The sequence below is a fragment of the Lucilia sericata genome, unplaced genomic scaffold, assembly GCF_015586225.1.
Source record: "Lucilia sericata isolate MDLA Ls3-8-SP2 unplaced genomic scaffold, ASM1558622v1 Contig000252F_arrow, whole genome shotgun sequence".
NCBI classification, from domain to species: domain Eukaryota; kingdom Metazoa; phylum Arthropoda; class Insecta; order Diptera; family Calliphoridae; genus Lucilia; species Lucilia sericata.
The window spans coordinates 344,222-368,285 of NW_023994278.1; the positions used below are offsets into that span (position 1 = coordinate 344,222).

The 24,064-nt window shown below is 28.6% G+C and overlaps 1 protein-coding gene across 3 annotated transcripts in view; it reads right to left on the reverse strand.

Moving 5' to 3' along the window:
- Window positions 1-23,776, reverse strand: part of LOC119602773 (protein unc-13 homolog 4B) — a 41,111-nt gene extending 17,335 nt beyond the window's left edge. Inside the window, exons 1-3 of one of the 3 annotated variants that reach the window (XM_037954467.1) lie at window positions 23,549-23,775; window positions 23,357-23,460; window positions 7,617-7,905 (exon numbers count right to left, since the gene is read on the reverse strand). In XM_037954467.1, coding sequence (XP_037810395.1) covers window positions 7,617-7,905; window positions 23,357-23,439 — 372 coding nt within the window. In that variant the 5' untranslated portion in view covers window positions 23,440-23,460; window positions 23,549-23,775. Of the gene's footprint in view, window positions 1-4,033; window positions 4,819-7,616; window positions 7,906-23,356 lie in introns of those variants that run through there. The other 2 variants (XR_005231366.1, XM_037954468.1) reach the window with 2 other exon arrangements.
- Between the last annotated feature and the right edge of the window lie 288 nt (window positions 23,777-24,064).

The following is a 24,064-nucleotide window of genomic DNA, read 5'->3' on the forward strand; positions in this document are numbered from 1 at the left end:
ATAGAATTGGTATATGAGAACGCCTGCATTTTATTTTTCTTCACTTTTGTATCACAGTGTTATTTATAACAATAAGATATCAAAATATGTATGGGGGTCCGTGAAATTAAATAAATTCCTCAAGGGGTCCGCGAAGTAAAAAACGGTGGGAACCGCTGATCTAGACGGACAAACAAACAGATTAGTGTACCTTACGGTGGGTGTAGGGACAATATTTATATTAATTAAAAATATCCGTTTCCGGGGAAATAAAATAGTACAGGAAAAGAAAAACACTAGTTATATATGATTTTATCCGTTTGTGATTCTAAAGGAGATCCATATAATATGCAATGGGTCAAAATTTGCGAAATAGTCAAGCTGTTTTCCCCTCCTTGTTTTATCTTGCCGCACATTTTGGTGTTGTAATAACACTTGTTTACAAACTTCATATCAATAAATTTAGTTTAGAGTGGATATATACTTATAAATATATGTATATGTATTATATTCAGTATGGATTACACTGTTTTTATATTTAAAATTAAAAACAAAATAAAAAAGTTATGCCCATAATGTGCAAATGTACGCAATAGAACATTGTATATATTAAATTTATTTTGTATACAATTCTTTATGTTTGTACACTCTGAATAATTTAAATAGTGACCAAAAGTAGGAATTGAAAAATAAAAATAATATAAAAAATCTATAATTTTTGAGCAAATATTTCGAATTAAAAAATAAAATTTTTAAGATTTCAATTAAGCTTTTGAACAAATGCATATCTTAGTAATTCGCAGCTATATCTTATGAATAATCTTAGTATACAGAAAACTAATTTTAGTTTAAATAGAAAACTCATCTGAAATTGATAAAATCTTCGAAATTAAACGTAATGTTCAGTAAATTAGTTTTCAATATTAAATACAATTTGGTATGGATTATAACTGTCTCAGTGGGCTTAAATATTGTGCTTTCAAAGGATGGTGACTCTAACCAAATTAATGTCAGTGTACAATATAAGGTGTATGATCGTTGATCATGTACGAAAAGTAAATTTAGATAAAAGAAACATAATTTCAATTTCACCTTATATTTTATATTTTAAGTTTATATAGTATATTAAATCGTCTTACTTTATATAAAGTAAATCGAGAGGAATAATAAAATATTTTTTGTGAGTCAGTCTAATGTTGATATAGTAATTTAAATATTAAAGGGAATATTTACTTTAGACAATTACGCACGTTAATTTCAAACAAATTTTTTGCTACCTTTAAGGCCAACAATGTTGAAACAAACAAATTTTAATTTTTATATTTAGATAGAATGTAGTAAAATTAATTAGATGTATAAAATTTAAAAAATAGCGAGAGCACTATTACAAAATATTACTTTTTTAAATAAACCATTAAGTTTTATCCCTTCATAAAAACACAATATAATTTCAATTATACTAATCATACTCGTTATTTACTTGTACAATTAGTGTGCGATGACGTTCAAAATTGTTTCGCAAAATATATGTATATTATTTATATATACCCTACACCACTATAGTGGGGAGGGTATTATGCGTTTGAGCTGATGTTTGCAACGCACAAAAAATTGGTCATACACCCACTTTAAAGTATACCGATCGACTCAAAATCACTTTCTGAGTCGATTAAGACATATCCGTCTGTCTGTCCGGCTGACTGTCCATGTAAACCTTGTGCGCAAGGTACAGACCGCAATTTGCAAGATATTTTTATAAAATTTGGATCAAACGTGTTTTCGGCATATGGTCGAAGTCTATTGAAATTATTTCACCTTGCCCCCATACAACCGGACTTCCCGATTTGGACTTTTTATGCCTACGTCAAATATATTACTATCTCTCCAGAAATCGGCACAACTAAGTTTTATATTGTATGATCGGCCCTTATTTAACCCTAGCCCCCATACAAACCCCCTTTAAAAATGTCTTAAACGACCAAAATTGACTTATAAACATTAGTATCGCAATGAAATTCATCATAACTAACTTCTATATAAAAATATATCCCTTTTCCAAATTTTATGCAGATCGTCCCACGTTTGCCAATATCTCCCATGTAAAGCGTCTTTAGTTTTAAAAATTAGTTTTTCATCAACAAATTGCTAAAATATTCAATTTTTTTTTTCAACGTTTTTTTTATAAAAAATATATATTTTTTTAAATATACTCATGGTGTAGGGTACGATATTGTCTGCTATGCCCGACTATACTTTTCTACTTGGTTTTTATATGCAGAACTGCTAATAACTTTATATTTACCAGGCCGACAAGTTTGACTAGACTATAGACTAGACTAGACTATAGACTAGACTATTGACTAGACTATAGACTAGACTATAGACTAGACTATAGACTAGACTATAGACTAGACTATTGACTAGACTAGACTATTGACTAGACTATTGACTAGACTATAGACTAGACTATAGACTAGACTATAGACTAGACTATAGACTAGACTATAGACTAGACTAGACTATAGACTAGACTATAGACTAGACTATAGACTAGACTATAGACTAGACTATAGACTAGACTAGACTATAGACTAGACTATAGACTAGACTATAGACTAGACTATAGACTAGACTATAGACTAGACTATAGACTAGACTATAGACTAGACTATAGACTAGACTATAGACTAGACTATAGACTAGACTAGACTATAGACTAGACTATAGACTAGACTAGACTAGACTAGACTGTAGACTAGACTGTAGACTAGACTGTACTAGACTAGACTATAGACTAGACTATAGACTAGACTATAGACTAGACTATAGAATAGACTATAGACTAGACTATAGACTAGACTATACTATAGACTAGACTATACTATAGACTAGACTATACAATAGACTAGACTATACTATAGACTAGACTATACTATAGACTAGAATATACTATAGACTAGACTATACCATAGACTAGACTATACTATAGACTAGACTATACTATAGACTAGACTATACTATAGACTAGACTATACTATAGACTAGACTATAGACTAGACTACAGAATAGACTAGAGTACAGACTAGACTATAGACTACCCTATAGACTATACTATCTGCTAGACTATAGACTAGACTACTATATACTAGATTATAGACTAGACCATAGAATAGACTATAAACTAGACTAGATTATAGACCAGACTATAGACTAGACTGGTAACATATAGTACTCGTCAAAAGTTTATATGTTAAAAAAAGTACCGAATATCAAAATAGTACTAAAGTACTGAATTTTCTATACCTATTTTGAGTTATTAATAGTGTGCTTATAATGTGATAGAAATCAATTATCTGGCGTCATTTTAGTCTGAGATTCAAACTTTAATATCGAAAAATGTTTGTCATCTTGACATTATTAGTTTTGTTTTAACTTTTATACATATGTATTTCATTTGTTGCATCATTCAAATTAGAATCCGATTTAAATATTATTTCTGTTAATTATAATTAAGCAAAAAGTATTTATTTAATGAATTTACTATGATAGAACTTCTGAATTGTTTATACGAAAGTTTCGTACCCAACTTTTAATAATTATGGGTATATTCGATAACAAGAGATGTAAGGCTGCTCTTAGTCTAAGCTCGCCTATTTTCTTATAACGGTAAAAAAAATTATCCCTACAAAATCAACAATTATGGAAGATTCTATAGATATTTTGAGATTTTTAACGTTGGTTGGTGAAGTAAATATTTTCAATCTGATAATAGGAGGATATGGTTGTATGAAATATCATATCTAAAGACTTATGTGACATTAATTCTAAAAGAACAATTACCTAATCTAAGTTAATTTGTAATCAATAACCTTGGAAAATTTTCAATTATTATTGGAAATTTTAAACATACATACATATGATTAAAATTACGTGTTCCCTTTGCAAAGACACTTTAAAACGTATACATGTGTATATGTATATTCATTCTTAAGAAGGAGTGATATAATTTCTATAAAAAAAACAAATCGTACGGAAAGGTTTCTAGAGTACTTACGGTCATTGTGTGACATACAGTTTCAGCATGTTGTTCTAATTGATGTTTGTGTACTCCACGAAAATAGTTGGAAGAAATACTGCCATTTCTATTTAAAATCCCTCTGCGAGGTGGTACTTGAAGTGATAATGTAGAGCCTCCACTATATAAATTTGGTTTTCTACTTGTTCGTCTATTGTTTAAACTCAAATATTTGACATTTTGATCTACGGAAGTATTGGAATTTCGAAGACTCTCACTTGCAAATTTACGTGGAAGCGAAAGAAAACTCATTTTCACACAATAACAAAAATATTGTTATAAAGCTATATTCCACGGTATTTTATTTATATTTCTTTTATTTATTTATTTATTTTTTATTTCAATTCTTTTCGATTTCAGTTTCAGTTTTTCTTTTGCTTTTTTTTAGATAAACCGTTACGTGAATCTATAAATGCATCGAATATACTATAGTTATTAACAAAATGTATTCGTTTTCAAATAGAATACTCTCAAGCAAATATGTAAGTAGATGGTATTTGCTCGAAATATTTTTTTTACTTATATATCAAATTTGAATACATATAATATTGAATTCACTTTTACTGGATTTGTTTGTGTGGTGTGCTTTCCGCGTTGAAATTATATTGATACACAATTGAAGAATGCGTTAAACTAAAACATTGACCGAAGGACGCTCACTGACCACCACGATACACACTTTACGTAGGGCATTTATTGTTTTTTTTTTTATTCCGCCGATCGCTAAGTGTTGACGTTGACCGTGAGCCGATTTTAATGATTTTGAATGAAAATTTTTTTTCAATTTTGTTTTCATTTAAATGTGAGTGCACGCTCATATGTTCGCTCATTTCTTGGATGGCTAGCTGGCAAATACCGCTAAGAGAGTTTATTCTTCGAGCAAATTTGTTTGCTGAATATATTCTAATAATAGCGAAGAAAAGAACTCAAACTTTTAGTGAACAATTTTTTTATTTCTATTTATTAGTATTGTTGTCTTTTGAAATGGCAAACAAAAAAATTAAAAATTAATAAAATTAAATGGACATGCAGAATTAACTATTACCTACACAAGTAATAACTATAAAATATTCTTTAGAGATAAAAAATTCATTCATTCACATCTTTTACACCGCCATGTTAAAGGTAATAGCATACTGATGTCGCACAGTGTTAAAGAAAAATAAAATTGCAAACCGTCATAAATCGGTTTTGTAGTAAAAAAATGTCTAAAAGGCGAAGTGTTTTTCAAATATCTCTTTTCGATAAGGATACACTTACAAAATTGAACATCAAAATAGTATGACTAATAAGTTATGTATGGTCTTACCACAGAGTAAGATGTTTTTTACCAAACATAGCTCAAATTCCAGTTCGACTACTTTTTTTAATGAAAATTGTAAAAGTAACAACCCTACAATTGGTATATGAATCCACCTAGAGGCAGAAATTTAGTTTATTGCCTTTCTCAGAAATTTAGTTTATTGCAAAAAATCGTGCGAAAAAATCTTATGTTAACAGATATAGTGATAAAATGCGATAAATAGTACATTATTTTCATAATAACATAAATTATGTCGTAAAATTTTATATGTATTGTTTGAATGTAGGACGGACATAGACCATATATTATGTTAATTTCGTGATACAATTCGACATAAATATAATATGCAAAAGTTAAAGCAAAATGTTTGGCAACTCTAAAATCAGTCCTAATAAAGAAAAGTAAAATTTATTAAAGAACGAAACAAGCTTTTACACCATACATACATTCTACGTATGTACATATACATATGTATGTACATACATAATTATTGTTAAGGTCATTATCAGACCATATATATATTGAGATATATATTTTTGGGCTCTCGAATTTGTTTGAATATGCCCCTTTGCTAAAGGAGCATAAAAGTGCTGTAAATATATTTGAATTGTGCTCAAGCATCGAGCATCGTTTATACAGTGACAAGCAAAACAAAAAATACACAATATTGTAATTGATCAACCCGTTTGGTAGCAAATTGTTTAATATTGTTTCCTTTTATCTTTGTAACAACAAAATGTACATGATTCTAATTATTACTTGTTTTCAGTATAAAATAGGGAATGACAAAATCAATGTACACTCCATATTTGTTTGCTGCTGTAAATTAATCTTTGAATTGTTATCAGTGTGTAAATATTAAAAGAATTAATTTAAAATTAAGATAAAATCTCTTATGAATACGCGTGTGCTAATGTTCGCTCTGAATTTGTTTAAAATTCTAAACTTTGTTCATTAGGGTGCTTCATGTAAGTTTGTAGCCAAATAAAGGCGAAATGTGATAAATAATTCAGCTTTTGTCAATTAAAGTCTTTTTTAGATTGAGATACCTCAAAGGATAAAGGACAGTGATATTTCATAAGCTAAACCTTTATTATTAAGTCGACAAAATTTTCAAATGTAGATCTTAAACACTTTTATTAGTGTCAATGGACTCTGTGACACTTTTAAAACATAAATGTATTGAACAATTTGTTTAGGAGTTAAGAAAGTAGAGAAAAGGTTTTAAACTCCGGTATATTTCGAATTCCGGCTTTGGTATATAAAGCCTTTCCATGCTAAATGGACTATTTGTATTCCATGGACTTTATCTCACTCTTCTCATGAACGTCCATGGACACTATGACACTGTTTGGTGTGTCATAACGACACGTTACCACAATTTGTAGACCAAAAAAGGAACTTTCTGAAAAAGGCGTTATATGGGGATAAGGGTTAGAAAGGGCCTATCCTTATGCAGAAATTCATCGTGGCACCAGTGTTTATAAAGGCATTATTGACTTTCAAGTAATTTTGTGAAGGGGACTTGGGTCAAATAAGAACCGATCATAACTAAAATCAGCACTATTTAAACTTAAATAAATCTAAGTTGTGTCGATTTTTGTAGAGAAGCTAGAATATTTAACAGAATTATAAGCTACAAAATACTATTCGGGGATACGGCTGTATGGGTTTTTTATATTTCAAGGAATAGCACGTGCCAAATTTCATCACATTATCATAAAATTTGCGCACGAGGTTTGCATGGACACACAGACCCTATTTCTTAACTCAGGAAGCCAAAATGGCATTTTTGGTTTGGTAATTAAAGAAATCACGCCTTTTGAAAAATTATGGTTGATTTCAAAGTGGAACTTTTGCTTATATAGGAATTATTTGTGCCTAGTTTAAAAATAACTATATTTTTCCGTCGTATTTGAGGGCTAAGCGAAAGCATGGATCAATTTTATTAAATTCTGGACATACATACATCATCAATATGTCTTAGTAAGTATGAATGAACAAAGTCCGGAAAATAAGAAACCGCAGTTATAAATTGATAAATTAAAATTTGGAATTTTTCGAATTTAAAGATTGTATGCGATAAGAACAGACAAAGGTTCAATCAGAATATTGATGGATGACAATATGTTATCGAATGATATTCGGCGCCTAAACCGTGTTAAAACCCCAACTATGTACTTTGTATGCTATATTACTTAATAATAACGAATTTTGCAATTTACATTGATGTTATTGATGCTTTATAAAAAAACTTACATTCATTCCCGCTGATTTCTCAAAGATTTTTTCTTTTCTTTCCTTGACTTCAGTCAAATCAAAATCAGGTTCCAGATCTAAATTTTCAATAGGCGAACAATCGATCTCTTCACTACTTTCATTTTCAATATTTTCAACATTTTCTTCACATTCTTCAATTTCCTCTTCCACACAGGTATCTTCTTTAAATGGTGCTAACGACGTTTTAAGATCATTCTCCTCTAGCTGAGATTGTTGCCGTAATAAAGAGCCAAATTTTTCAAAAAATCCTCCATCAGCATCTTGTAACCTGTAAAATAATAAATAATGAGAAAATTTAAAATTTTATTGATAAATGCAAAATCCTTAAAGGACTTTAATTAATACAACACAGGGATAGAAAATGTGATTTTTTTCAGTACCAAAAAAGTTTCAATTTTCATTTTCTTGGCTAAAAATTAATACTCTACGAACATGATAGTCCTTCTTTTAGTATGGGGCCTGTCACAGAATTCTATTCCGATCGAAAGTAATAATTCCACTTTCGATTTGTGATAGGCCTGTATATTTACATATATTTCGACTTTTATACAGTCCACCACGGAAGTAGTAAAGACATTAAGAGTTGATATAATGAATCTTTGTGCGTTCCTCAATGTTAACCTTTTAAAGATAATTTGATGAAATTTGCTACATAATAAAGAAACGGGTACATGGTTTCTCATAGTTACCATAAAAATATTACCCCGATATTTTACTTATATTAAATTTAAAGCTGTCATGATACAATTTGTTTTATTTCAATATTTCGGATCCTAACCATATGGTTTGATGAAAATCAGGCCACATTTGACCCTACCCCTATGCATGGATCAATTTAGACATTCACCTCAACGTTAATAATTGAGCTAAAAGTATTAGTATCTATGAAAAGTTTGTTTATTGGCAAAGAATAGCTTTAAGATGTACATATTGTCATATGAAATCCAAAAAGCCCTAAGTTACAGAAAAATCAAAATCAACTTTATGATTGATTATGTTGCACCATATCAAAATACATGTTCCTGCAAAATTTTACACTTCTACAATTAAAATCAACGTCCATATAAAGGCCAGCACAAGACAACAATTTGTTAAAAAATGTCGTGTGCGTCATCATAACATAACAGAGCATCAAATTTTGGTCCAAGGCATTTTTTAACAAATTATTGTCTTGTGCAGGCCTTTAATCCCTATCAACAAAATTCTAAAATATGTTCTAAAACTACTTCAAAATTCAAGAAAATTTTAAAATTTGTTTGAATTTTTAACTTTGAAATTGTAAAATGTTGTAAGTTGGCATCAAATAAAACAAAAGTGACACTTTTAGCGAATCCTAGTGATTTAGAGCTTATTTTAACAGCTTTAGAATTTGTTCAAAGAAAAATTCAATTTTTCGAAAATCTTTATGAAAACAAAGAAGCCCTTTTTTGCCTTCCATGTTTCGGCCTATTGGACCACCAAAAACCGGTTTGATTTTTAATGTAACATAGGCCCTTTTGGGTTTCAGAAAAAACAAATTCTCAAGGGCGTAAGTTTCATATCTCCGTAAGTAAAACAAAAACAGCACATTTATTTTCAAATATTAATTTCTTAATAAAAAATAAGTTTAACTTGAGAAAATTTTGAAAATGTTTGAGTTTATTTATCATTTAAGACGTTTTTTTTTTGCTTCTCCTGTAAAATTTGTTTATTGTAACTTTTATATAACGATATGTATTTAATTAAAATCCGACGTAGGTGTTCATTTATTAATTATCAATTGTTCTACTAAATGCTATACATTCCATGACATGAGACCTTATATAGGATATACATATGTATGTATGTATACTAATTTGAGTCATTCGAGTTTCTATCATTTGGATATCATTTATTTTTAAGTTAAATATTTTTTCCAAAATTTAAATTTGTGATAATTTTCCCTAAAAATATTTAGATTAATATTCATATGATATCTATCAAATAAAAATAGGTACAACTTCGTATTTCATTTCGAAAAAAGCTGCATTCGGAATTTGCAAAACATACTTCTAAAAAAGCCATTTTTAAATATAGATCTTTATAATTCTGGTAATATTGAAGAGAATTACATTACTCTATATTTTATTACAATAGAAAGAAATAGATAGATAGAAAATATCATTACTACCGGTTTCTCTAAATATTAAAGAACATTTTCATCTTACAAATATATTGAAAACAACAAAAAAATTTAAATGTTGTTTTTGTTTTCAAAATATTTAAAAGAAATATAATTTTACTTCAATATTGTAAAGCAGGCAGTGAAAATATTAAATAATCTTTGTACAGATTACTTTGGGCATCTAAAAATTCTTTCCCGAATAAGTCTAACAGGAAATGAAAGAAGACTAAAATAACCAAAGGGGTTTAAAAGGTTAGCTCATATCTTTAATTAATAGGCATTTAAATTTTTATACATATTTACATTAGAGTGTCCCGAGGAACAGCCTTTTTAAAATGTGTCTCAGAATTACGAGAAAATAATTTTTGAGTATTTTTGGTTCAAAAATTATTTTAAGAAATAGGTGTCAAAATTGTCGTAATTTTTAGCTTATACAGAAAATATAAAAAAAAAATAGTTTTGCATTTGGTTTGGTGCATTTCAGATTTTTTTTTTGAATTTATGTGCCCCTTATAATGCACTAAAAGTTGTGTTTTGGATCAAAAATTGTCTAAGAAAAATTTTAATTATTATTCCCGCGATAAGCTCAAAATTTCGAAAAGATTGAAGAATTTTTTCACAGAGCAGAATCTGAGGAATTGATAGGAAATCATGCTTTAATAATTGATTTTATAGAAAAAAAAAATAGTAAGAATGAGCTCAATTTCACACTTCCAAAGATGCACTTTTTTCCAAAAATATTTCAAATTTTGTTTCTTTGCGCATGAGAAAAATGGTGCTTTTTGCTGAGAAAAATGGTGCAAAAACAAAAATTTTATCATTACCCACTTAGATGTGATGATACTTCAAATTTTCAGATTTTAAAGTTTAGAACGCTATATTACGAAAATCACGAAAGTTGTTAACAACAAAATTTTGTCATTATACATGTTATAATATATGGAACATTTATTTGGTGGAGTTTTAATAAATTCGGAGGTGATATAAAAAAACCGTTATTAGATTGGAAATTATTTACCCACAAGTTAACACAGGCCAACGAAACATTTTTGAAACCAATTCGATTATTTTCAATGTATATTTAACTGCTGAAACCGAATCTGATATCTGTTTTTTTCTATCACCCACCATTTGTAATATATTTTGTTCATATATTACGGACATTTTATATAATTATAAAAATATATTTACTTTTAAGTGTTAATGTAAATTTTTTTTTGATGTCATCATTAATACGTGTCTTCATTAGATACTTTTCCTAAGTTTCATTTAAATCGGTTAAAAAAATAATATTTCACTATGGTTTCAAGAAAATTTCCCAATATTACATAGCTTGAGTCTGACCTTCACAGTTTATAGGTTAACATTTTTCAATTTTACTTAAACTTCAGATATATGTTTCTTATTATCGTTAATTGTATATTCTGAAAGAGTTTTGTATAAAATGAATAACATTAAAGAATAAAGACTGTTTTTCAAAAATTTTAACAAAAAATTGTTTTCTCCGTAATCCTTAAAATTCAAATTGCAGGTACCGCTAATATGTGAGAGGTATCGACATAATTTCTATACCATTTCATTCCCTTCTTTATTGTCCATAAGTCACATGGGGATCTTCTTTGAAGCTAAAAGTTTGAAAATGGAGTTTTGAAACTGCCGTCTGAAGGGTTTAGCATTTATGATTATACCCCAAATACGGTTTACGCTATCTAATGAGAATAAAAACCCACATTTAGGTTAACACTTTTAAATACTTCTCATTTAAGTGTTTTGTGACACTAAATGATCGATTTTTGTGTTTTATATCTTATTGGAACGATAATTGCATACATATTCTAATTATTTACTGTTAAAATCCAAAAAGATAAATTTAGTGCCAAAATTTTTGCAAAAAGTACAGTTTTCGCCTTCAGAACCACGGTGCCACTAGTTAACGTGGCCCTACAGCTATAAATTTTTCCACAATGTGTTTCTATAACTTAAAGTATAAGTCTAGATGCAGAGACGGTCACTATTCGCAATTTCTGTAAAATTACAGAATTTTATATTTGGGACTCAAGTATACAGTCAAAAGAAATAAAAGATGAAAATGTGGAAAATTGGAGGGTGATACGACTTTTTTATTTACATATTTGGAACCAGCATACCAAACAACACTGGGATTAGTGAAAATTATTTAAAAAGTTTTTTCGTCGTTAGCATGTGTTATTAACATCATAACTCCTAAACGGATTACAATAAATTAAAAATTTTAACACTATTTTTAAGAGCATTGAATATTATATTTACGAAAGATAAAATCAAGTTTTGAAAATTTTTTAGAAAAAATAGAATTTTTCTTTTGCTTTTATGCATTTATATTGCATCCAAATTCTGACAAATTAAGTTTATATATCTTAAACTTGACTGTAGAATTGTATACTAAATTCAGATTTGATCAGTTTTCGATCTATTAAAATACATATATCGGTGTTTTGGCCACAGATATGCAGATGAAGGAGTTGAAATTTTAACAAAAGATATAACATCACAATTTCAAAAATATCGCGTGAAACCTAGTATTACTTACTTACTTATTCATTACCATTTTAACTCATTATTTTTACACGGTGATGACATTGGAGGCAAGTATTACCACACTCGCTTACAAATAACTAGTTACAAATAGGAAGTTAAAAACTTGTTTTGAACTTATGTGAGGGATAGGGCCAATTATGGGCCGTTCCTCATAGAACTTAGTAGAGGGAAATTTCGTTGCTATACCAGTATAAGTCAGTTATGAACGTTTAAACCATTTTCTGAAGGGAACCTTACGTGGAGGTTAGGTTCAATTATAAACCGATCGTCGTAAAATTTGGTAGAGAGATTTCGGTTAATAAAAATTTGTTTGTGTAAAATTTCATCAATATACTGACATTTTTAATCCAGCTATGAGCTTTAAAGTCATTTTCTGAAGTGGGCATTTTATGGGGACAGGGTATATTATGTGGATATGTTACAAACGGAATAACAAAAACATTATACCGCCCTATTTTTTGATATAAAAAATATCCGGTAACACAAGTTTGTAAAATAATAGTTTTCTTTTTTCCATTTAAAATAAAATCTTGCTAATGTCAAAAAAATTTAAGTGTAAACGATCTAGATATTGAACAAGCTGAATGCTGTATTGTAAACGGGGAATTAATAGGTATAATATTATTTTGATATTTACCAAAATTTAATCTCAGTTTAAAAATAGATTTAAAGGTGGTGCTGTTATTTTGACACCAGATTGCCAATGCACAAAAAAACTAAATGTTTCAACGACTTTGCTTTGTATAATGTCGACTTGGTAGAAATAAAATGGCTTAATGTGCTGCATACAAATCGGCAATTGAAACTGTAATAAACTAAATTATATGAAATATAAAGCATAGTTCAAGGGGTAAAATACATAAAAACGAAGTATGTATTCCCATAGCACTACCAACAACATTATAGTCATTTTTCCATTCATACAACTATGTAAGTTTTTCAAATCAGTTTTAGACATAGTTTTATAGAACAAATTTTGTATGAAAAATTATAAAACTTTGATAAATTGTTATGAATAAGTCCTAATATTTTTAAGAAATTTTCAAAATTATTACATTGAAGGTGTCCAAAAAATAGCAATTTTGTTTGGATATATCTTATTTTATTTATAATTACTTGTGTAAAATTATAGCCAATTTAGTCAGTTTTCTAATTTTGAACAAAATTAGACCCATCCAAGCCAAATTCATATTTTTTCTTTGCTCTACTGTACATATATTATTTTATAATCAACCAGGCGAAATAGCTTAAAAGTGGAAATTAACAAATACAGGTTGGTGGTGTCTTCAATGACTTCAAAAACAGTGCATTTCTAACAAAATTATGGTTGAGTGCGTTTGATGAGGACAGACATTGCCGGACATTGTTTAAAATAATGTAAATATATAAAGATAAAAATAAGGGAGTATATTTGGGAATACGTATATCTATTATTCTACTTAATACACAAAAACATATCGTTACATAAAATGCAACTACCAAAATCTAATAAAATTAATGATGTTCACCTTTAATTTTCCATCCAAGTTTAACCTAGATTCTTTAAAATAGCAAATTAAAAATTTTATAAAAAATATAACTTCCGAATTTTGTTCTTAAATGCAACGACAAAAAAAAACTCAAGGTAACATTCCAAAATAAGGTCGAAAAAAGTTTGATTTTTATTAGTTACAATGATTTCACGATATACATATGTCACCTAAAATCATAAAAATTAAAACATTTACAGGCATTATATCGAAAATGAAGTTTGATCTTAAATCTACGTTCACAATGGCAGAGTACTCCACTCTGGAGTGAATTAAAACGAGATAGTCAAATTTAAAATATTGTTGATAAAAAGAAACAGAAATACAATTTGCTGGAGTACTCTATCATTGTAAACGTAGCTTAATGCAAAAATTAGGTATTTTGGCATAATTTGATAGCGGTATTTTAGCGATAACGGTATTTAAACTTATTTCGGTATTGATGTTAGTATTGATGAAGAGCTAGTTTAGCGGTATCGGTTGACAACCTTGCATATTACTATTTTTTAAATAACTTTCAAACATATCGCCATATTTGAAAACTAAACCCTGATAAGTAAAATAGGTATTAATATGTTTCTCATCTGAATTTAAACAAAATATACATGAAAGCTTGCGGTGTAATTTTGATAATATAAATTTTTGAAATTAGACTGGACATAGGACACATATTTTCTAGTACACAGTTCCAAAGCCGAACTTTGGATAATGCTACTCTTGTAGAATAATAATACCTATATTATACAAAAACACTCGTTTTCGTTTAAGATAACGATATGATAGTACTAATGTCAGTGTGTATAGTATACATTTAAACAAGTGAATCAAGTCGGTGCTCTAATAAGTATGTATGTATTTATATGGAGAAATATAATAAAGAGCGGAAACATAAAAACTCTAACCGATAAATACCGAAAAAATCACACAGAAAGGTTTTTCATTTGTATAATAATAAAGTATGTATTATACATTTTCATCACATAGGTTTTTGACTCTAGAGTCTAGACTTAGATTTTTGACAGCGGTGTTTACTCTCCAGGACTAACCTCGTACATTCATTACGGATTAATAAAGTTATAATAAAATAAATATAAGCCATTAATAACTTTATGAATGCCTTAGTAAATAATATATTATGTATTATGCATGTATGTATGTATTTACCAACATATCACAAAACTTTTTTATTGAAAATGTTTTGTATATTTACTGACTTTTTTGTCCTTTTTAATATTGTTTTTATTTTATTATGATGTAAGCTTTTATTTAGATAAAGTAAAAATTTGTCATGCTAACAACAAATTATAAAACTTTTAAACAAATTATAGAATATTTACACATACCGACAATAAGTAGCTATAGAAGTGGATAAATGTACCTTTTATGTCCACATATAGTAATACTTTGAGCACAAACGTGTCTTAACTCCTTAAAACGTTGTTTTAATTTCATTTCGACTTTTTTTAAATCTTTTTTTATTTTATTAATAATTTTTAATTTCTTTTAAAAATTATCTTGTATGCTTACTAAGTTATTGGATATGTCATTTTAGTTTATTGATTTTTTAAATAAACAAATTACAAATATGTAAAAAAATGGAAAAATTGGTAAAATCAAAACAAACACTACCTTTGCCACTATTAAACTAGTTCAACATGAACTTCAGTAAAAGCTCAAGACCCAACGAACGATGCCACTGACAACAACGCCACCGCTGAACGCCAACTTTACAGTTCGATGGTTACAACCCGTACGCTCTTTTTCTTCCATTCTCTTCAATTTAGTAACTAGATAGTTTGTACATTACATTAGGGTGGCATTGATTATTTAGAGAAAACTCAACTAAAATTTATCTTTATTTTTCAGTAACATTTCTAGAAAGAAATTGTACAAAACATTGCACTTTTTATGATATCGATTGTACCAAATCAATTTTTTTGCAAACGTAATTCTTATAACAGTTCATACCCTGTAAAAATTGAGACTACTCCGCAAACGCGTGTAAAGAGTCTCCTCAAAGGACTAGAACTGGTCCAAAACTAATCCAAATAAAAACTATCCAAATATTTAACATTGTGATGGCCTAAGTGAGGACCACATCGCAGTAATCCAAAACTAGTCCCTTGGTGAAGTTATGGGAGTACATGACCCGCAACATGGTACTATGTTGTTTTCAAAAATAATAAACATGATCTATTACTGCATTACATAGGACTACTAAACGGATCATGTACTCCAATAATGTTTACAGGCGAGTAGTTTTTGGATTACCTAAATGGATTATGTACTTCAATAATTTTTGCAGGGTATATATAGCATAAGTCATTAGACTTGATAGTCTATTGTACACCTGTAGTCTAATTATATACTAGACAATAGATTAGTCTATGGACTGGACAATAAACTACTCTATAGACTAGACTTGTCTGTTGACTAGACAATTGACTAGTCTATATATTAGATTACTTAGTGTATTAATGAGTCTATGAAATAGTCCGTATACTAGTCCAAAGACTAATTTATAAAGTAGTCTAGAAACTAGATATCAAACCATTGACAATAGACTATTCTAAAGTCGAGCCAATAGACTAATAGAAGAGTTCGTATACATATGTTACCGAAATAATCTATATCGTTACCCTTATTTTTCAGTGCTTCGAAAATATTTCCAACCCTGATTTTATATATACGTATTTCAAGAGTTTTTTTGTTAAAAAATTCAATAAAACATCGCGGAAACGCTTTTTTATTTTTTTTTTTTATTTTATCTGGAATTACCGTCAGGAATTTGGAAAATGAAATTTGTACTATGAAAGAATATAAACAAGAATTGTATTTTTGCTCTTCAGAAGTTTAGCAACAGTTTGACCTACGTCAGTAATCCTTTTAACTTTTTCTCAGAAATTCGACTCACAATAGTAAAAATTAAAGAACATATCGAGGGACTATATTCAATAGTCTCTATCTAAAATAATACAAGTTTTCAGGAGAGCAAAAAAACAATTTATTTCGCTAGTTCGTGAAGATTTTAGAATTTTTTCTTCTACAATATATTTTTACGATCCCATTTTAAATCCTTATATAAAAAGAATTTAAAATTTTGCATTATTTGCTAAATTATTCACAAATTTATATGAGATAGAACTTTTTTTCTATGAAAATGTTCATACAACCTTCAGATAGAGTTTTTCATGGAAATACATATAATTTTTTTAATTTAATACCAATAAATATTATATTTTATGCAATTTAATGAAGTAAACCAAATTGTTGAATAAGCAAAATATTGCTTTTAGCAAATTAGTATCGTAATTAGCGATATCTCGAAAACTATTAAACCGATTTGTGTTCAGCATGTCCAAATTAGTAAAATGAAACTTGTTTTGCAACAGAAAATTGTCCAAAATAACACAGTTTGAAGCAATTTTTGGATTCAGAAATTTTCTTTTTTTAAGATAGAGAAATTTAAAAATTGTTATAAAATTGGCAAAAAAAAAAAATTTTTTTTCTTTGAAATTTATATCACTGATGCGAAATTGTTTACTGGATATTTTGCCATCAAAATCTTATTTTCATAAAAATGACAGATAGAGACTATTGAATATAGACCCTCGATATCGCGCATTTACTACAATATTGGGTTAACAGTATCCGAAAAATACACTTATGCCAATATGACAAAGAAAATGTTCCAGCGTTTCACTGTCCTCTCAGCTTTATATTTGTCATTATTTCAAGTGGTCATATGGATTTCACTCGCCTTGATTTTAATTCAGTCCTCGATGCGTTGACAGGTTTGCATTCGTCATTTTAACTTCCTTAAGTTCCCTTCCCTTTATAGCAAGCATAGTTGCGATGTTTTTGAGCTATGACAGTATTGTAAATAAATGAGCGATATGTAATTGAAAACTACGAAAACTTTTTTCGAACCACCTTAATATGAAGTATATTTTTATATACGTATTTAATACATGTACTCATGTCTGACTAAAAAATTTGTAAGTAGTTCTACATTGTATAGTATAGTATTGCATTTACATTTAATGTTTTACTGTTATTTTGGGGTTTATTTACTTTTTTGTTTCTTTTTCAACTTTATTTCGAAATAGTTTATTTAGCAAATGAGTAATACCTATAAGTATGTTTTAGGGTTGTATTAATTTGTTTCTTTAAACTGTTTTTACGCAAATTTTAAAAGAAATTATTCTTTTGGTCGTATTTTATGATAGTGTTAATAGAGAATAAACATAACGCTTAAATTTTATTATCTGGAACAATAAGATAACAACACCAGTTTGACTTACATTTAGATTTTTTGCATAAATAAGAAAGACTAAAAAGATAATTTGAATTTTCTCCTCAGAGAAGTTGTATAGAACATACATACATATGTAATTTATATATTTTTATTTTGATCCTAAATTTATAGCAGACGTGCAAAACGAATTGAGGAATAATTTGTTCTTAGATTGAGTTAGCACTTTTTGATTATACCAATATCCCGATATAATTAAATTATTTCATCAGGTAATTAATTGAACTACATACCCTGCAGTCAGACTGGGTCCATATATCTTTTTGTCAACAGTACTAGTTCAAATGTCTCCAATCTTTCATTTCTGTGTCAATATAAAAAATACAGAGACCAAAGATGTGGTGTATATCTAGTGGCATTGTCAACAAACATGTCAATATTCCTTAAGAAAATGTCTGAATTAAAACTGAATGGACTCGCGATATAGAAATGTACTAGTAAATTCCTGGTTCTAATGTCACCATATGGATCCATGAGAAGTACTTAGTCAATACCGAGTCAATAGTCATAATGTTACTAGAGGATTTTCAATGACACGCACATGTTAAATGTCAATAGCACTAAGCCTTGTATAGGGTATAATTCGACACTAGTACTACTGACAAAGTCAATAGCGATTAAGCACATTTTTAACATTGACATTTCCTACAGGGTATTTACATGAAAATGCTTTACATGCCCCTAAAGTACAATCGTTGGTCATAATAAATAGTTCTGGTAAACATACTGACTTATAATGGTAGTTAATTAAATGAACCGAGTATCTATTACACACTCATGTTTTGAATTTGAACTAAGAATTCGGTTTCAATTGATTGCAACTAATAACACGATCTTGACTTATTTTAACATAATGTGTGAGTTTACATTAGGCGTGCTCTTAAAAAATAAGTAGCTAACAAAGTGTGTTACGTCTTATTATTTTTCATCATTCTGTAATAAAAAATTGAAATTACCTTTCGTATTTAAAAAAAGGACTTAAGCTTACTATATGTAAAATCAGGAAGAATGCTCTTAATTTTACAATTTAACAATGACCCAAAAAATGCTATCGGATTATAGACATCCTTTTTTTAATTAAAAAATAAATATTTTTCATAACGCATAATTAAAATACGCTATTCGCAGAGACATTTATTGTATTATTTACCCATTAGAGTCGTAGAGTTTTATATGTACAGATGTACGTGAACAGCTAACATGTACATACATTAACATAATTTATTGAATTAAATAATAATCGTGATTATGTACACCCAAAAAAAAAAAAAAAATTAAAGTTCATTCATTTAATGCTAGTTCTTTAAAATTCTTTTATTTTGAAGTAGTACTCGATATTTTTCATTTCAACTGTGCCGCTTCATATAAAACACGTAACATGTTATTTTTGGTAATTTTGTAAAAATGTAGTTAATTTTATATTGTCTATTATAATGAAACGTCAAACTTGTTGCATTTAGAGCCAGATTTCAGGTCAACGATTTACGATTAAAATTAATCTTCAAAAGTTGTTTATCGTGTACTCGATTAGTTTTGTTTGGTGTTTTTTAGGCAAATGAGGTTTAAATTTGGGCAAAAAATGCCAAAATGTTAACAAGCTCATGCCAAAACTTAAATTAAAATTTTTATAAAAATAAATATTAAATTGCGTTATTTTTTGATAAGTGTGAATAATGGACACTTTGAATTTATTAAACATCCTTAATTAATTAAAAAAAATTCCAGAACGCATAACCGTTTCTCATTTTAATATTTAATTTTTATTGTTAATTTGAACTTTATGGAAAATTATATTTTTGATCTTGATTTCCTTTCCTATTATTATGAGGGACAAAGGGCCACAACTAATTAGCTGCATTCAGATCCTGTAGAATAGCTTGATCTTTCACTTATGATCTTGTTCACAGCGCTCAGTATTGTTATTCCTCACCAGTTATGGCATTCCGTTAGGTTTCCTTTTTTGGGTATGTTGACCTCCTTGGGTTGAGATTCGAGTTCACCAGTATCCCAGAATTTTTCGATTAGCAACAGAGGTTTGAACATCATCAGAACCGAGTTTTGTATAAAAGCGTCTTCTATCACCGCTTTATAGTTACGGTTTTGTAGGTTTTTCACATCGTATTGTCTTGCCGCTACGCTTTACCATCTTGTCATAACCAGCATAGGTCCCTCTTAGCGCTGCTTTCTCCAATCGAGTTTTTGGCTGTATTGAGCCTGATTTCTTAAAAGAATCAGATGCCATGTTCTTGTTTCGGAATGTTCTATAACCTAGATGCTCTCTAGCAGCGTTCTCAAGTGAGAAGGAATGATTCTCCATCAGGTTCCATATTCAATCCCGCTTTAAACTCCTCGGTATAGTTACGGTTCTGTGGGTTTTTCACATCGTATTTTCTTGCGGCTGATTCAGGTATACCTATTTCGGAAACTTTGAGACGGAGAGATGTGATTACAAGATGGAGGTCCCAGATACAATCAACTTCTCTTTTTACTCGAACGTCAAAGTTTGCTAATGGTGATAGGATTTCTATCACCCCATCAGTTAATATCCAGGTAGCCTTGCATACGATGTTGTGGGGAATAAAGTAGAAGATTCAATTCAGTAAACAACATTCCGTTTCCTGTTAATCTACCGGTACCATGCGTACCCATTAGGGTGATCGACTCGATTTTTCAACCGGTTTTAAAACCGGTTTTTTCTGCTTTACCAGTGTCGGTTTTTTCTTAATGTTGATTTTTCGAATATCGAATAACCCGGTTTTTTCACTTTTTAAAACCCGGTTTCGAATACTTTTATTTGCTTTGTAGTCAAAGATTATTTAAATGAAATTTTTAAGTAAATAATAATACAGCCCGTCTAAATTTTAAAAATATTCGAGTCGAGGAACTAGAGTATATTTTTCTACAGCTCTTTTGGTTAAACTTTTTTGATTTTCCTAATTAATTAAAAATTATTTGTAAAATGGATAACTGTTTGATAAAATTTAGCAATCTTAAGATTATATTCCAATTACAATAATTAATTTACGGCTAAAATTTTATGGAAGTGTTGGAATGCCTATGCAAATTTCCTAAACAGGGCTTTTAAAATAAGCTAGGATTACATGTTTAACAGAAGTGTCCCACTTTTTTCCTAATTTTTTTATATCAAAGAAATAATGTAAATCAGACGACTAGATCTAAATTTATCTTTAATCTTTTAAACTGTTAAAAATCATTTCGGACCATGTTTTATTAATCAAATTTAAACATAAACATTAAGTTTTTCAAATTAAAATATTTTTTTTTAATTGTAATGAAAAACCGGTTAACTGGTTTTTTCTAATTTGAAAAATACTAAAACTATTCGAAAACCGGTTTTTGGAAAATGTCGAATAATCGATCACCCTAGTACCCATATGAATAAAGAATTTTGTTCAACAAACCAATGAATAATGCAGCGAATACCCCTATTAACTGTTTGAAACATCACGACCTGTCTAGAGTAATTATGTCAGATTTGTAGACAAAACATTTGTTTATTTTTCATTTCTTTTTTATTTGGCTTTTCTTTGCAAGTAGATAATACATACATACATATTTGTGTACATAGAGAGTTTTTTGATCACTTTGTATTTCTTAAATGTGTAATAGAAAAATCCAACAAAAAAAAGTACATATACGATTATGTTTAATAGAATATAAGAGTATAAAGAAAGAGAGAGAGAGAACCGGATTTATGAATAGAATTTATTGTTTACTCATGCCGCTGACTAACAACAAATAACATGAAACAAATATAGATTCATACATTTATGTACATAGGTTAATGTGAGAAAAAATATCGGCAAGGATGATAAATATAATACACTATACAATTGGCAAATATAAATAAATTTATAACGAAATTTCTTAGAAAAACCTTATTTAAAGCACCTTCAGACTTTTGTACAAAGTGAAACGACATGCAAAAAAAATTCAAATACATAATACCTATGAAAAACTATAACCCAATAAATATTGATTTCCAGTTTTGTTAACAAGAATTTCATAGCAAAACTATAAATTTGTTTTCTCTTACACACACTTTTATATTATAAAAAAGTGGTCCAAAAATGAAACGAAGTCGACTCATCTAGTGAGTATAAAATAGGCTGTCTAGTTTTTTCTTAAACATTATGTCATATGTGATAAAAAATTTCTACAATAAAACATTAACTTCTTTATTAAGCATTTATATGCAAAAAAAATTAATTTAATTCTTTAGAAGTAAAATGTATCCTGTTCTTGTATTATTGCCTAATCCAATTATGCCTAAGCCCAAATACGATGCAGTTACAAAAAATATAAAAAACTTATAATACTCCCACTAACATATAGAGTATTATTTGTATTACAGAGACGGAAAACTTAATTTTATTGTAATATCTAATAATAACGCAATACATATGTATTAACACCTTCAATGGGTTAAATGTGTTTTTTATTTGCTATAACTGATCGCTCCTCTATTAATAGCAGTACTGGTATTTTGGAATAATGGTTTTACTTAAAACGGAATGTCAAGCTTAAGAATAAAAAAATTAATTTAGGTTACATATAAAGTAAACAAATTCGGATTTTTCTGTTGCGTGTTATTGGTAAAAACAGCTGTTTACATCTTACTTTGTTATTGTTTTATACTAATCGTGTCAACGCAAAAAATATATGTAAATCATAGTTCTTTTATTCTCTATTTTGTCATACGGATTTGGAATTTCATTTTACTTTTTCACTACGTACGTAAAGTGTGCTCGTGTGAAGTAGGCTTTAGATTTAATGAAATATTGAGGAAAAATAGCATGCAAATCTATACAATTTGCTCCAAATAAAAGATTCATTATGATTCAAAAATGTTAATGTCCCACCCCTGATTTTATAAAAGAGAAATTGTATTTTTGTTGCTTTCTTTTTAACACCTTCTATTTAATATGAGTCAGGTTTCATTTATAAGGTAGTATCACGAGCTCAGCTGATTATTGTTTATAAATAGTTGCTGACATTCTTAATGTAAAATGAAAAAAACCCTAATGGTATCACCTTGCAAATTCGCCTTAATATGAGTAATATGATATTGAATTTTTGACAAAGTGTCAAGAAATTAAAATTTCTCTTAATATAGGTCTTTTTATGTACTTACTTGCACTCATGCTCAGTTTGAGGATTCATTTTTCCTTCCTGTAACTTCTCGTAGAAATTCTTCCACATTTTTTCTTCATTCATGTTGATGATTTCACTTTTATCCTTTAAGGATTTAAAATATGTAGTTATTAAGTAAATAAGTATTTAATCGATTTGTTAAATGTATGTTTGTAAGTTTACAAGTACGTACTTATGTACTAAATAAGTTTTTGACGGACGTTAGAGTTTTATATTTGTTTATTCTTAAAAGTCTAAAATTTTCAGTGGTTTTATATTAAGTGTGACGTAGTTATTTATAGACATAGCACTTTTTAATTTTTATAAAATCTATGTAAGTTTTTAGCGTACACCTCTCACAAAACGATAAAAATAAACACGTAACCAGCGTATCCACAATATAAAGAGAACTAAAGTTAAGACAACACCGAGTTTCTCCAAAGACTTAAAATTGCTCGTACTGAACAGCAGCCGCCGCCGACACAAAAACGACGCGAATTTTACTATTTATACATCCATACAAACATACTAATGTATAAATATATGTATTAGGGGCATAACTTTTAAAAATATGAATACAGATAATGCATTGTATAAAAATGTATTTATATGTTTAATATAAAAATTTTATCTGTACGCGTTTATTATTTTTTAAAAAACGATCTAAAAGTTAATCTCTAATAAAAATAACGTCTTTCTACAAATATTG